Source organism: Musca domestica, unplaced genomic scaffold, assembly GCF_030504385.1.
Source record: "Musca domestica strain aabys unplaced genomic scaffold, Musca_domestica.polishedcontigs.V.1.1 43, whole genome shotgun sequence".
Classification (NCBI taxonomy): Eukaryota; Metazoa; Arthropoda; class Insecta; order Diptera; family Muscidae; genus Musca; species Musca domestica.
In genome coordinates, this window is record NW_026712332.1 from 7913374 (window position 1) to 7927239 (window position 13866).

General features: G+C 38.4%; 1 protein-coding gene across 1 annotated transcript in view; it reads right to left on the minus strand.

Annotated features, from left to right (window-relative positions):
• Nucleotides 1–13866, minus strand: part of LOC101895517 (dmX-like protein 1) — a 181707-nt gene that overhangs the window by 101270 nt on the left and 66571 nt on the right. Inside the window, exon 3 of the mRNA XM_059127245.1 lies at nucleotides 7418–7563. Within this exon, the coding sequence (XP_058983228.1) occupies nucleotides 7418–7563 (146 nt within the window). The remainder of the gene's footprint in view (nucleotides 1–7417; nucleotides 7564–13866) is intronic.

The window sequence follows — 13866 nt, forward strand, 5'->3', positions numbered from 1 at the left end:
TGCTGTAATTTCTTCGGCATCAGCAGAAGATCAGAAGAACATAATTCTTGCCACTGCGAGAGTCACCATAAAAGCTGCAAATGGTATGTCAGGCGAGTTCAGAGCTGTGCTTGATTCCGGTTCACAAGTAAATATTGTTACAGAACGGCTGATTAAAAGGTTATCAATTGCAACAACGGAGACCTCTTTGTCTATTGACGGAGTTGGAAAAATCCAGAAGAAGGCTTATCATCGCGTGAACATGCAAATGTTGTCTAACAATTCTGGATTTTCATCTTATTTGGAAGCATTTGTTTTACCAACGATTATACCTGCACAACCGAATCACGATTTGGACATATCTGGCAGATTCCAACGAGCATTAAATTGGCGGATCCAAATTTTAATATTCAAGGAAAAATTGACATCCTACTCGGGGCGGAGTTTTACTTCAGCCTAATGCAACCGGCTACAATAAAACTGAATAATAATCAACCAATTCTGCAGAATACTGCGCTTGGCTGGATTGTAGGCGGCTTAATAAAACAATCATCAACGAACGTCACATCAGCAGCGCTAACATGTGCAATTTTCGATAGTGAAACTTCACTGGCACAAGCAATTGAGAAGTTATGGAAACTCGAAGAAGTAGCATCAACAGAAAGGGTAATGACTCCGCTGGAAACCTGCAGCGAGTCTCATTATAATCAGCATGTCCAGACGGATCAGAACGTTCGATTCATTGTTAGTCTTTCTTTCCAAGAATCTCCAACAACATTGGGAAAAACTCATGCGATGGCGTATAACCGGTTCATGAGTCTTGAACGTCGGCTTTTTCAGAAGGATGATATCCGCATGCAATACATCAAGTTCATGCAGGAATATGAAATGCTAGAACACATGCAGAAAATTGACGTAAATATAGTGTCGAACCCTAAATATTTTATTCCGCATCACTGTGTGCTTAAACCAGATAGTACCACGACAAAATTAATTGTGGTATTTGATGCATCCGCGAAAACGTCATCGGGTCATTCGTTAAATGACTTAATGTACACAGGACCAACTGTGCAAAGTGAACTGTTCTCTATCCTGCTACGGTTCCGATTACCAAAGTTTGTCTTCACAACTGACATTGAAAAAATGTATAGATAAATCTTAATTCACCCCGATGATCAGAAATATCAACTGACCATTTGGAGGGAAGACCCATCGCACCCAGTTAGCTATTACAAGTTCAATACTGTTACATATGGAACTCGTGCAGCACCGTACCTTGCCACAAAGTGTCTACAGAAAATCGCAGACGACAACTTGGATCGCTATCCCCTTGGTTCAGAAATGCTAAAAGAAAACTTTTATATGGACGATGGTCTCGGTGGTTCTGATAGCTTAAACATAGCGATGGAGACGCAAAAGGAATTGATAATCATTTTGAAAAAGCATGGCTTCAACTTAAGAAAATGGTCGTCAAACAGTCCAAGATTGCTAAAGGAATGGGAAGTCAATCTAGATTTTGATGAAAGCAAAACGATAAAGACTTTGGGACTATTTTGGATGCCTCAGGCCGACCATTTTCGCGTCAAGGCAAATATTGATCATTGTCAAGTAATAACGAAACGATCAGTTACGTCTGAGCTAGCGAAACTCTTTGATCCACTTGGTCTGCTTGCACCAATTGTTGTAAAAGCAAAGATGTTTATCCAGCAGCTGTGGCAACTTGCATTAGGATGGGATGAACCATTGCCCGAAAAACTTTGTGCTACTTGGAAAACATTTCGAAGCGAGTTGGAAGGTCTCAACAATTTCAAAATACCACGACATGTATTCGGTGGGCAGATTCCGGTAAAGGTGCAATTACACGTGTTTGCCGATGCGTCGGAGAAAGCGTTTGGCGCTGCTGTATACATTCGCTTTGTTACAAAGGATGGTCTCGTAGCTGTACGACTGTCTGCGCTAAATCCAGAATTGCTCCGTTGAAACAGCAAACACTTCCTCGACTAGAGCTATGTGCCGCAGTGGTAGCAGCTGAACTGGGTAATAGAGTAAGGATTGACTTAAAGCTTCAAAGTCATCCCATGTTTCTAAGGACCGACTCGGAAATTGTCCTTGCCTGGATAAAATCCCAGTAAACCTTATATAAGACATTTGTGGCAAATAGGGTGTCAGTTATTCAAACATTGTCATTACCAGAGCAATGGAAGCATGTTCCGTCAAAGGAGAATCCTGCCGACATGCTTTCTCGAGGCCTGCAACCAGTAGACCTATATAAGAGCCGATTATGGTTTCATGGTTCAGTTTTTCTGCACGGAAAGGAGCAGTTGTGGCCTGCTAAATGTCCTCCTCAAAATGCTCTTACAAATAACATGGAGCTAAAGGTTGTCGCTACGACTGCTATAGTAACCTCTGACATCCACTTTATAGATGGAATTGATCACAAAAATTTCTTCAGGAGATTACAAAGGATTGTGTCATACGTCCTCAGATTCATAAGAAATGCGCGGATGCAAAGGTCTCAGCGGCCCAGAAGTAAGGCCCTTAACCCTGAGGAGTTAGATGACTCCCTCCTGTTAATTACTCATGCAATACAATCGGCAGAATTCGCAACTGAAATAAAAGAGTTGAAAGCTGAGAAGCAAATTAGCAAACACAGCTCTCTTTGCAGCCTGTCGCCGTACTTGGATGAAGAAGGTGTCCTTCGCGTAGGTGGAAGACTGGAACATTCTATGCTTCAACCGGAGGCAAAACATCCAATAATATTGCCATATAAAGGTCCATTAGTAAAATTGTTTTTTACGACGATTCATGAAGAAAACAAACATTGTGGACATCAAGCGCTGTTAAACACAATAAGACAAGGATTTTGGCCAATCAGAGGGAAAATAACTGCCAGATCAACGATTCAAAGATGTATAAGGTGCACCAGAGCACGACCCCAGCTGTATCAACAAATAATGGGACAGCTGCCAGCAACAAGAGTGACTCCCGCACGGCCATTTATAAACTCTGGAGTTGACTATTGTGGGCCATTTTGGATACATAACAAAGTGAGGGGTAATCGACCAACCAAGGCTTATGTAGCTGTCTTCTGCTGCTTTGCGACAAAGGCACTTCACCTAGAACTTGTGTCTGATTTATCCACAGAAGCTTTTATTGGCGCACTTAAACGCTTCATTGCGCGGCGTGGACACTGCCAAAACATATATTGCGACAATGCTACGAACTTTGTTGGAGCCAAGAATAATTTAGCGGAGCTATCTGAAAATATATATTCGGATAAAGCACAAGAATCAATTATTTCAACCTCAAGCGCTAACGGCATTCACTTTCATTTCATCCCACCAAGAGCACCGCATTTCGGAGGTTTATGGGAAGCAGCAGTAAAGTCCGCGAAACGCCTCTTGATACGTAGCGTGGAATTGGAAACGATCATAATCGAGATAGAAGCAATCCTAAATTCCCGGCCGCTCACGCCTTTGTCAAACGATCCTGATTGTCTTGAAGCATTCACACCACGACACTTTTTAATTGGGGAGGCTTTAACTACACAAGTAGACAGCAGAGCAGAATCTGTTAAGACATCCAGCATATCTCATTGGTCTCACATATCAAGCAGCAGTTCTGGAGAAGATGGTCGGATGAATACCTCCACGAACTGCAACAACGGAACAAATGTAGGAGAAAGATGAACAATCTTCGGAAAGGTGATATGGTCATCACCAAGGAAAATAATTTACCACCGATGAAGTGGCCATTGGGAAGAATTCTCAATGTGTTCGCTGGTGACGACGGAGCTGTACGAGTTGCTGATGTGAAACATCAACTGGAGTATACAAACGGGCCATTCAGAGGCTGGCTCCATTGTTTCCAGAGGAGCATAGTGAATTATCCACAGACCAGACAACGCAGGGTGACATCTGCTCTTCTAGGCAAGAGGAAGATGGGAAATATACCATACCGAGGAAAAGAATGAAGATCGCAAATAGCTCCATAAAGCACTCTAATAGCCATTAAGCCAGAAAAGTCATACTTGGCTACAGATGCGCAAAGAGACGAATACATACTTTTCCAACCTGAGGACATATCAAGATGCCTTAAACCAAAGAATGACGAATACATATGTAGAAATCAGCGGTCCAAACTCCGGAGGAATTTTAAGGACTGTAAGTGTCAGTTCAAATTTATGTGTTTGAACTGAATCCCACAATTTCTAGGTCCGATTTATATTAACACGGTATGCAATATAGATGGATTTAACCAAGTTTCGGAAAATGATAAAATATTGTATTCAAAAGCAAAACTATCAGTGTATAAGCGAGATAATTTAGATTTTATCCCCTTACATTCTGATTGCAAATTGATAAATCATTTTTTTTTTTTTTTTTTTGAAGCAGGAACTGGTAAGGTATATGAGCTAAATTTTATGATTTTTCCACAATTTTTTTTTTTTAAATGCCCTAGCAAGCCAAAATTCATTCGTAATTACCATATCGAAATGATTTTGATGTAATACAACTTTGAAAGAAAATCTACTTTCTGAGAATGACGAACGTAGTTTATAACATCTCAGGAAGTAATCTTCTTCGATTTTCGACTTTATATAAGAACTTATGTCCTCAGTAGATGTATCTGGTGCGAATCTCGATACAAAAACCATTTTCATGGCCAGAGCCATAGATAATGGTTGATCTTTAACTTGTAGAGATTTTGAAACTGAGTTGGAAGAAGCAACCTTAGGTGCGTTGATGGCGGTTGCCTTAGATTCTTTTTTCATTCATAATTTTCAGTCTTCCCGAAAATTTTTAAAATTTCATAAAATTTTTCTATTTTGAAATGACATAATTTATTTTTTCGTTACGTGCTCTCATTTCTTAGGGATGGCACACTTCATCGCAGTTCTGAGAGTGATTTTAATGTAACAAATAACAAAAATCTTTGTTCGCTCAGAAAATTTTGTGTAGGGAATCAGGTAGATATTTCATAATTAATGGCCGAACAACGAATATCCATGTGAACTTAGTATAGAAAGTCTCTGCATTAGTTATTCGAACGAATCCATATCAAAATGCCAATTCCAGTGAATTCCGTTGGAAAAGGAATTTAAAGCCTTCAAATTATAAATCGTGGGCGGTATGGTATGAGCGAATTTCCAAAATTTGATATAGACATATATAATTGTCTGTTAGGCGGATTCTAATCAATAGCGAATTTAAAATGACAGATTATTAAACAAATTCAAATTGTGGCTAAAATAATTAGAATACCAAACATCGGGCGATACGTGATAAAATGTTGACTTATATAGACAAAGTTATACCACAGCAGATGAATTAATTACAAAATCTAAACAACATATTTAAAATAATTCGGTGGAAAAATCCGCCTAGAATCATGAAAATACGAAATATCGGGAGGTACCATTATAGGAATACGTTAACTATATAATCAATGTTCTGCCAATGGGTTCTACCATTACAAACCAATCCCACGGCGGCTGGTTCTATGTACGGGATTGACTCGGAAGTACAATTGTCCGACCAGGGGCCGCCAACACAGCAAAGACATGTTCGTGTTCGTCCATTTTTCTGATGTGGGAGCAACATTACCCGGAATGTTTGCTCCGTATTCTCTTGGTCCGAGCCGGGATCGAGACCAACCCCGGACCATGGTTCTGCTCCGTTTGTCATAATCGCATCCACCACATATCGGTCTTGGTGAGATGCAACGGATGCATGCAGTGGGTGCATTTCCGGAATTGTTCCGGCTTAAACCGGATACAGGAATACAACAATAGGGACTACATTGCTTTCTGCTGCGTCAATGTAGACCCCAGTGAGTCTTCATCTTCGGCGTCCTCATCGTCGTCGCAATATGAGACTCCCCCGCAATCTCCTCAACAGCAATTTACGCAGCAGTTGGCGCTACACATTGCTGTTCAATTTTCGGATAATGCGTAATTTCTCCAGTTTAATTGTGATGGTCTCCGTAAGATTAACGAAATTGTAAGCTTCATGAATCGGAAGAACATCAAGGTCGCAGGATCCAGGAAACGAAGCTGAGTACCACCTGCAGGCTTCAAAGTTGTGATGGATATAACGTACTGTGGAAGGATCGCTCCAGGGGTGGAGGCGTTCCTATTGCACCACTCTGTCCAGTACAGACCTATCTCGCCTGAGTTTGACTCTAGTGACCCGTACATGGAATGTGGTCAAGTGTGGAACCGCCGAGGTAGAGGTGCTCAACGTGTACATTCCGCCGTTAAATAGCTGTGCCCCACGTTATATGCCTAATATCAGTTCACTTCTGGCAGGCAATAACCTGGTGTTAGGGGATTTCAATGCCCATCATGAATTACGGCATTCCGTCCTAGGTAATGACCAGAGAGGCATGGCGCTGATAGCTCCACGTTTTGCACAGTGAATGAGGACGCGCCCACCAGAATAAGGGGAGACTGCCACAGTCCTCCGGAAATATCCATCGTGTCCCCATGTCTGACAAATGACGTAACTTGGCAATCAGTCATTTCTCTAGGATCACATCACCTCCCCATTATTATCGCCATGAACAGGGAACATCATCAAAGCTGCAGCCGCTCGCTATATACCTGCTGGTCGAATACCTGAAATAAGACCAAATTTCCCAGCAGGATTAGCAAACGAGCGAGATGAGCTTCGCCGTACTAACCCCAGAGTCAGGGAACTTACCAGAATGCCGCCCTGAGAACTGCAACAGGGTGCCTCCTCATGACTCCTGTGGACCATTTACATGAGGAGAGGAAGGTTCTTTCCTTACGTCAGCATAATCATATGCTTTCGTTGCAGTACCTGCTTGGGTGTTATCGTGGAAGTCACCCTAACCACCATATGGTGGATAGAACTCCCCCACCCAGGCGTTTCAGGAAGGACCTGCATGATCTAGAGTGAGAGGCCTATCAAGCGGGTCTGAATAGCATTCATACTGATGCAGTCGCAGAGGTAGTTAATAATTACAGTATGAATGCAATACTCGGAGTCCACCCCCATCCATTGCAGCTGAAGAACGTCGGCAGTCAGAGAAATGGAAACCGAACGAACACAGATGTATGAGCTGCTACAACAACAACAACCATTACAAACTCTACATTACAATTTTTACATGGACCGATATACCTAATTTAGCAATGCAAAATATTATGCCCTACGTCAAATAATATGTATCTAATATTCAACAGAAAAACGGTCACTTTAAAATGAATTTAGAATTTAAAAATATTATTATTTTATAGAGTCTTCGACGAATATTTGGAGCTTTTACAAATAGAATGAAAAATTCAATATACCCATCATTCCAAAGTTAAGGGTATAGAAATCCAAATTATATAACGTAAAGCGTTTAAATAAGATGTGTTTTGTCACGTACTAAAAGTTTCTTCGAAATAGCATATTATGTAAAAACTTACCCATAGATTCTTCGTCTGCGAATTCATTTGATTTTTCTTTCCACAATTGAATTGTAGATCCGCCGGTTAAAAGTCGGGTACCTTCCAAATTCCAGGACAGGGTAATTACATGGGAATGACTAGTGAACGAGCCAGTCTGAACCCATCTAAGAAATCAAAAGAACAAAAAAAATAATTTCGGTTTTTACTTCGAATACATTTTAAACCAATAAATGTTGTGAATAATTGAAAAAAATTATGATTTACGTTATATTTTTTTTATTTCCTTTAGGTTCTTACCACACCACACCACACCACAAATATTAAGTACTTGTATTAATCAAAATACGAATTGCGATGAAGAAATAAAGTGAAGATGTTAAATTTTGTTGTATGTTGTTTAAATGGAAATGCTAATGTAATCTATATATATAAAAGAAAGTTGTGTTAGTTACTACGCGTATAACTTAAGAACCGCTGGACTGATTTTAACAATTCATACAAATTTGGAATTGTCTCTTGGCCGAAAAGGATAAAATACAAAAAAACGCATAAAAATTTGAACATTTTCATTTTGACTTTTGAAATGTACAATCATAATGTTTTATTTAGAATGATTTTTTTTTTTCATTTTGACTTACTTTTTTCGAATGTACATTTGTAGTGCTTTTTATATTTTACTAGCTGGTCCGGTCCGCGTTGCCGGCCCGTAATTTTTGTCTATTATGCATATTTGTCAAAGCACGTACTTGTCGATTAAAAGTGTTATAAAATACCTGGACCCATATTTAAACCGTGGGCTTCAATATTTAAACCGTGGGCTTCAAATGTGTGGATGTGCTATACAATTCTATTAAAAAGTATATATCAATCTTATCCCCATGTAAGGGATCAAATTAATTTTTAGTATGGTAAAAATCGTAGCAAAATTTTCCAGTCAAATGAGCCGTAATTTGGAATTTACCTCATAATTGAGGGCTGAATGATTTAAGAATAGCCAAAGTTAATTACTTTTTTAAACCCATTAGCACCTCAGATTGTGCATTAGAGTCCTCAGAAATCCTCCTCCGCCAAAAGGTGGACTTGAGGGGGCAATATTACATGGAGAAAATTCTAAAATTTGTAGATATGTTGAAATTTTTGTGTAATACACATTTTTAGCCAAGCCCTTTCAAATATGGTAAAATCAGGAGGTACCTTTATATGGGCACTACTAATTCAACGCGGTCACAACAAAGTGAAAAGATAATTACTTTTTCAAAATCGCTAAAAAATCACGAAAAAGAGATGTTATTGCAAAAATTCTCAAATCGGGAAAAAATCGAAAAAGAATTCAATGGAATCGAATTTTAAATTAATAGTACATTCTATTGACAAACTTCGTAAAGATCCTTAAAATTTTGTTGTAAAAACTCTTCGAACAAGTTGAATGGCTTGGCGGATTTTAACAATTCATACAATTTTGGAATGGTATCCTGGTGAAAAATCGCAGTAAAATATGCCAATAAAAATGTTAATGAAAAAATCTTTTTGGTGTGATTTTTTTTCAATTTGACATACTATATTGAAGTGAATATTTTTTTATTTTGAATTCGGAATGAATAATATTAAAAATATAACGAGTGACCTACGTGGGCCTACTTCTTTCATATGACAATAATCCGTCCAATGAGAACTCAAAATGCAAGATACATTAAATCGCTTTTGCAGGTCATAGTATGGTTTACATTTTAACCATATTTTGTGTACAAAATACTTTGTACATACTTTTGAGTGCGATTGAGGCGCTGGGAAAATTTAGCAATAAAAATTAAATGTTCCAAAATTATATATTTCCCAGCCGCCATAAAATACCACATGTGAACAATTCGGTGATCTTGTGCGCTGACGCATACGATAACGCGTGATATAATAAAGGTTATAACCCACACTCACATATATCGATGCGCTCAGTAGATGCACAAGACCACTTGAATGTGATGTCAAGCAGCCCTGCAATGTTCTCCATTCAATATTAAAATAGATTAGAACAATTGTGTGGCTGCGACTAGGTTAAGTTAGATTAGTTTTAGTAGTACGTAAGAAACATATTTTAAAAATAAAATCAGAATTGAATCAACAGCCAAACCATTCGGTTGGTTTTCTTTTCTCGCTCTTTTACATTTGGTCAATCGAGCCTTCACTTTTGTCAAAGTGAAACGAATTAGGGACCACAAAAAGAAAATAGTAGGAGTTTTCCCCCACCAGTGGTAAGAGACTCACTACAAGCAGAAGTAGCTATTCTTCAAAAAAGAGGAGAATAGCTACCAATAAAAATCCGTTGAGGGATAAAATTATAAAGAGCCATAAAGGCAAAATTTAAAAATATATATTAAAAATAAAGACCCACGGGGCAAATTAAAAAAAACATAACAAAAAGAGGACAACAACAGTCCCACATAAAAAATATACAATTTGGGAAAAGAGGACATCAAAGTCCCAACTGGAAAAAATAAAAAACAAATAGAAACAAGTAAGCAAAGGCTATAGTCGTGCGGGGCCGACCATGTGATACCCTACAACACTACAATATGTTAGAAGCCCCCTTATGTCCAAATCTATTTTGGAAGATTTCGCTTTTGAAATTATGTGACGGAGCACTGCCCAGACATTACCCTTAGCATTTTCACCAGGGGCATTTGCCCAATATTTACGCACTCCGTCGTATTTTGCGATCATCTCCAAAAGCAAGAGGCTCCTCTGTATCCCCAAATTTAGACTCTTCTATACGATCTTCTTGTCTACGATATTTGGCTATATTCGTCAAAGAAATCAGCAAAAAAAGGCAGAAGTTAAGTAATGTTGGTATTTTTCAGACAAAAGTAGTGGTCCATTCTACACGCTGTCCTAAACTCTCTTTATGACCTTTATAACGGCTGCAAAATCAGGAACATTTTTAGTTGTTGGTCCATTTCAACCCCTAAATATATTGCGGACATCTTTGAAAACAATAGGCCTAACCCTTCTGAGCCTAACCCTACCCTTTTCGTGAGGATCGGACGATAATTGCAATCCGTATATAATATCCCAAACCTGTGTTGTAAGGTGGAAAAATATTACAAAATGTATACCTTAATATTATAAGTCAAATTGAAAAAATCGCATGCGATAAAAAATATGAAAAAATAAAAAATGTCACAAAATACTAAAAAATCTATTTTAAGATAATTTTTGACTTATTTTTATGCTATTTTTTTAGATTTTATACTTTTATGTCAAGAGGGCATTCTGAATTGACAAAATTTGTCAAAATCGGTCCAGCCATTCTTGAGATATAAGCATTCCATCTAACATTCCTTTCCTTTGTATATACATATTGTATATATTTCGCTATATATATCCGATATATTTACTATCGGCATCTACGTAACGGTCAGAATTGACCTGTTCGTCCATTTATGATTTCGCCGGGACTAAAAATATTCGCGGTATAATGGAAATTTGACTTTTATTTATCACAAATATTATAGTCTTTTTCACCCACTAAATATTACCCGATGACCATCAAAATCGGAAGGCTTCTGCCCAGCCCGAAGATTTAGACCCATGCTAATTTCCGCGTCGATTGGTCCATAATTGCGACCTGTAGAGCAACTGCAAAATCAGGATTTTTTTCAGTTTTTGGTCCTTTTCGACTCCTAAATATTGTGCGATCATCTCCAAAAGAAATAGGGTTCTATTCTGACCTTAACCCCAACTCCATTCTAAATTTCGTGAAGATCGGGCCATAATTGCGACCTGTAGAGTGATTACAAATTAACATGGACAGACGGACAGACGGACAGACGGACGGACGGACATACATAGCTAGATCGACTCAGCTCGGCGAGATAGGAAGATCCATATATACTTTCCTATGTGGGAAATAAATATTTCGAGGTGTTATATAATTTTTGACCCAATCAAACTTATAATACCCCCAACACAAAGTGTTGTAGGGTATAAAAAGCCAAGAAGGCAATATAAAAAAGTTTTTAAAAGAGAACAAATAGTCCCATCTAAAACCTTTAAATTTAAAAATGTACAAAGAAATGGAAGAAGATATCAGCACTTTGGCAGACTATTTCCAGTTATTAACGTCGACGTCAGCTTTTGAAAAGGTGAAACACGTCGCGGCATGGAAGGTACTGGTAGAAAAAACATATTACCAGTTACCACGGTACTTGAGGATACACACAAAAAAAATATCTTCCAACCCATATGAAGACAGTACCCTGTGATGTGGATATGTGTATGTTATCGGCAATGAAGCTTTTAGCAACCCGGAGTCGCAATTACACAGACTTGGACATCGATGAAGAAATCGAAGATTCGATGAAACCTCCATTACGATGGATACTCTCGCTGAAATGTGACTATCTAACTTGGGAAGAGCAAGTGGAAGAAAACAGACAAGTTAACTATGTCGAAACAAAGGAAGATTACGACAGAGAATTAGAAGATGGTTTGTTCGAACAAATGCAAGCCTATGAAAACAATTTACAATCTCTGCAGGGACAAGCAATCGAATTTGTCGAAGTGCGACATCTGAAAATGAAGTTAGAGAAAGTCAATGAAAAAATGGCTAGATCAGAAAGAGCGCGGCAAGTCTTGGAAGCTGAGAAAAATGACTTGTCCAAACAACTATCAAGTGTAAGAAAGGGACATAATGCTGTTGAACGAAAACAGATTCCAGGCTTGGAAGGTAATTCTGGGAATTTTTCCCCGCCGGCAAGTCCTCATTGTGAGGAACGAGATGTGGAAGGAAATTCTGGAGTCGCACCCACACTGACTGATGAAAAACCACTCCAGAAGGAACATGTCAAGTTACTTCAAAATAATCGAAAAGTGGAAAAAGAAGAGAAGCCGCTGCGCACAGAAGGATCCAACATTTTCGGCGAATATGTTGATTACGACAACGATTGTAGAGGAAAAGAAAACATAGCAGAAGAGAAAAAAGAAGGAAAGCCTCTACGTACAGAAGGCCCTTTTATTTCCAACGAGTATGGAAATGAATTTATTTAGTGGGAAAAAACAAACAAATTTCTCTGGTTCCAGTTCCTGAAGGGTATTGCCTCAGCGAAATCAATAGCAAATCATTAATGGCCGTGAAAATAGAAGACGACAATGCAGAGCGTACCATGGCGCTAATGGTAATCCTTTCCGACGTGAATAATGGCGGTCTGCATCGATGGACTATTAATGCGGTATGGAGAATGAAGCCGGCAGATAAAGGTGGTGGCATTGGCAAGAAGGACTGGACAAAGAAATGGAGTCGTTTCCTGGAAGCAGTTACTTAATTGAATATTTATATTGTTTGAGCATATATAGTTAGTTTCCTTTTCATATTTTTATATTTAAATATTTTATAGTATACATTTATTCAACTTTATAAAAATACAGTCCACTATTAACATACACATATAAGCCGCCCGGGAGAATGTACAAAATACTTTGTACATACTTTTGAGTGCGATTGAGGCGCTGGGAAAATGTAGCAATAAAAAATAAATGTTCTAAAATTATATATTTCCCAGCCGCCATAAAATACCACATGCATACGATAACGCGTGAAATAATAAAGGTTATGACCCATTAGTGTACCTTCCCAACCAATGTGTGATGATGTGATGTGATAAAAAAAATTTGTATTCTATTGAATTTGAACCCCCAAGAGAATATTGTTTGGGAACGTAGATGGGATGTAAACTGAGACTCATTCTGTCGGAAATTTTGGCAGAAACATGAAAAATATCACGAATATTAATTTCTTTGATCGTCAATGAATTATATTATGATGAAAAATATGGACTTTATGGGGTCTTTAACGCACAATTTAAATGACAACAAGTAAAAAAGCAGAAAGTTCGGCCGGTCCGAACTTTGAATACCCCCATCATTTGGAACGAATTTGGAAAGTTTCAAGAAATAAAATCCTTAAAAATTCCGTTAAAGTCTTAAAAATACCGAATATAGCCGTTATATTGGGGTCTATACGACGTGGACCTACATAGGCATTGTTTGTCACAAGCCATTACAATATCCAAATTGGAAACTTGAAATAAACGGTGAATAATGTAGCTAAAATCATCAAAATATCGTATATAGGAAGGTGCCGTTATATCGGAGCTGTGCGAAGACCTGGACCAGCATAGACAATTTTCTGCCACAGACTAAAGCATCCATTACGAACTTCAGATGCGACATCTCAAACAATTTCGGTGGGTATTGTACCCAAACTCGTAAAAATACCGAATATAGGGAGGTACTGGTATATGGGGGCTATACGAAGTCGTGGACCTGCATAGATAATTTTCTGCCACAGACTGTAGTTCCCATTACGAACTCTAAGGACGTAATTTGAAACAATTCCGGTGAATAATGAAGCTAAAATCATCAAAATACCGTGGACCTGCACAAACAATTTTTTGTCATAGGCTGTAGCATCCATT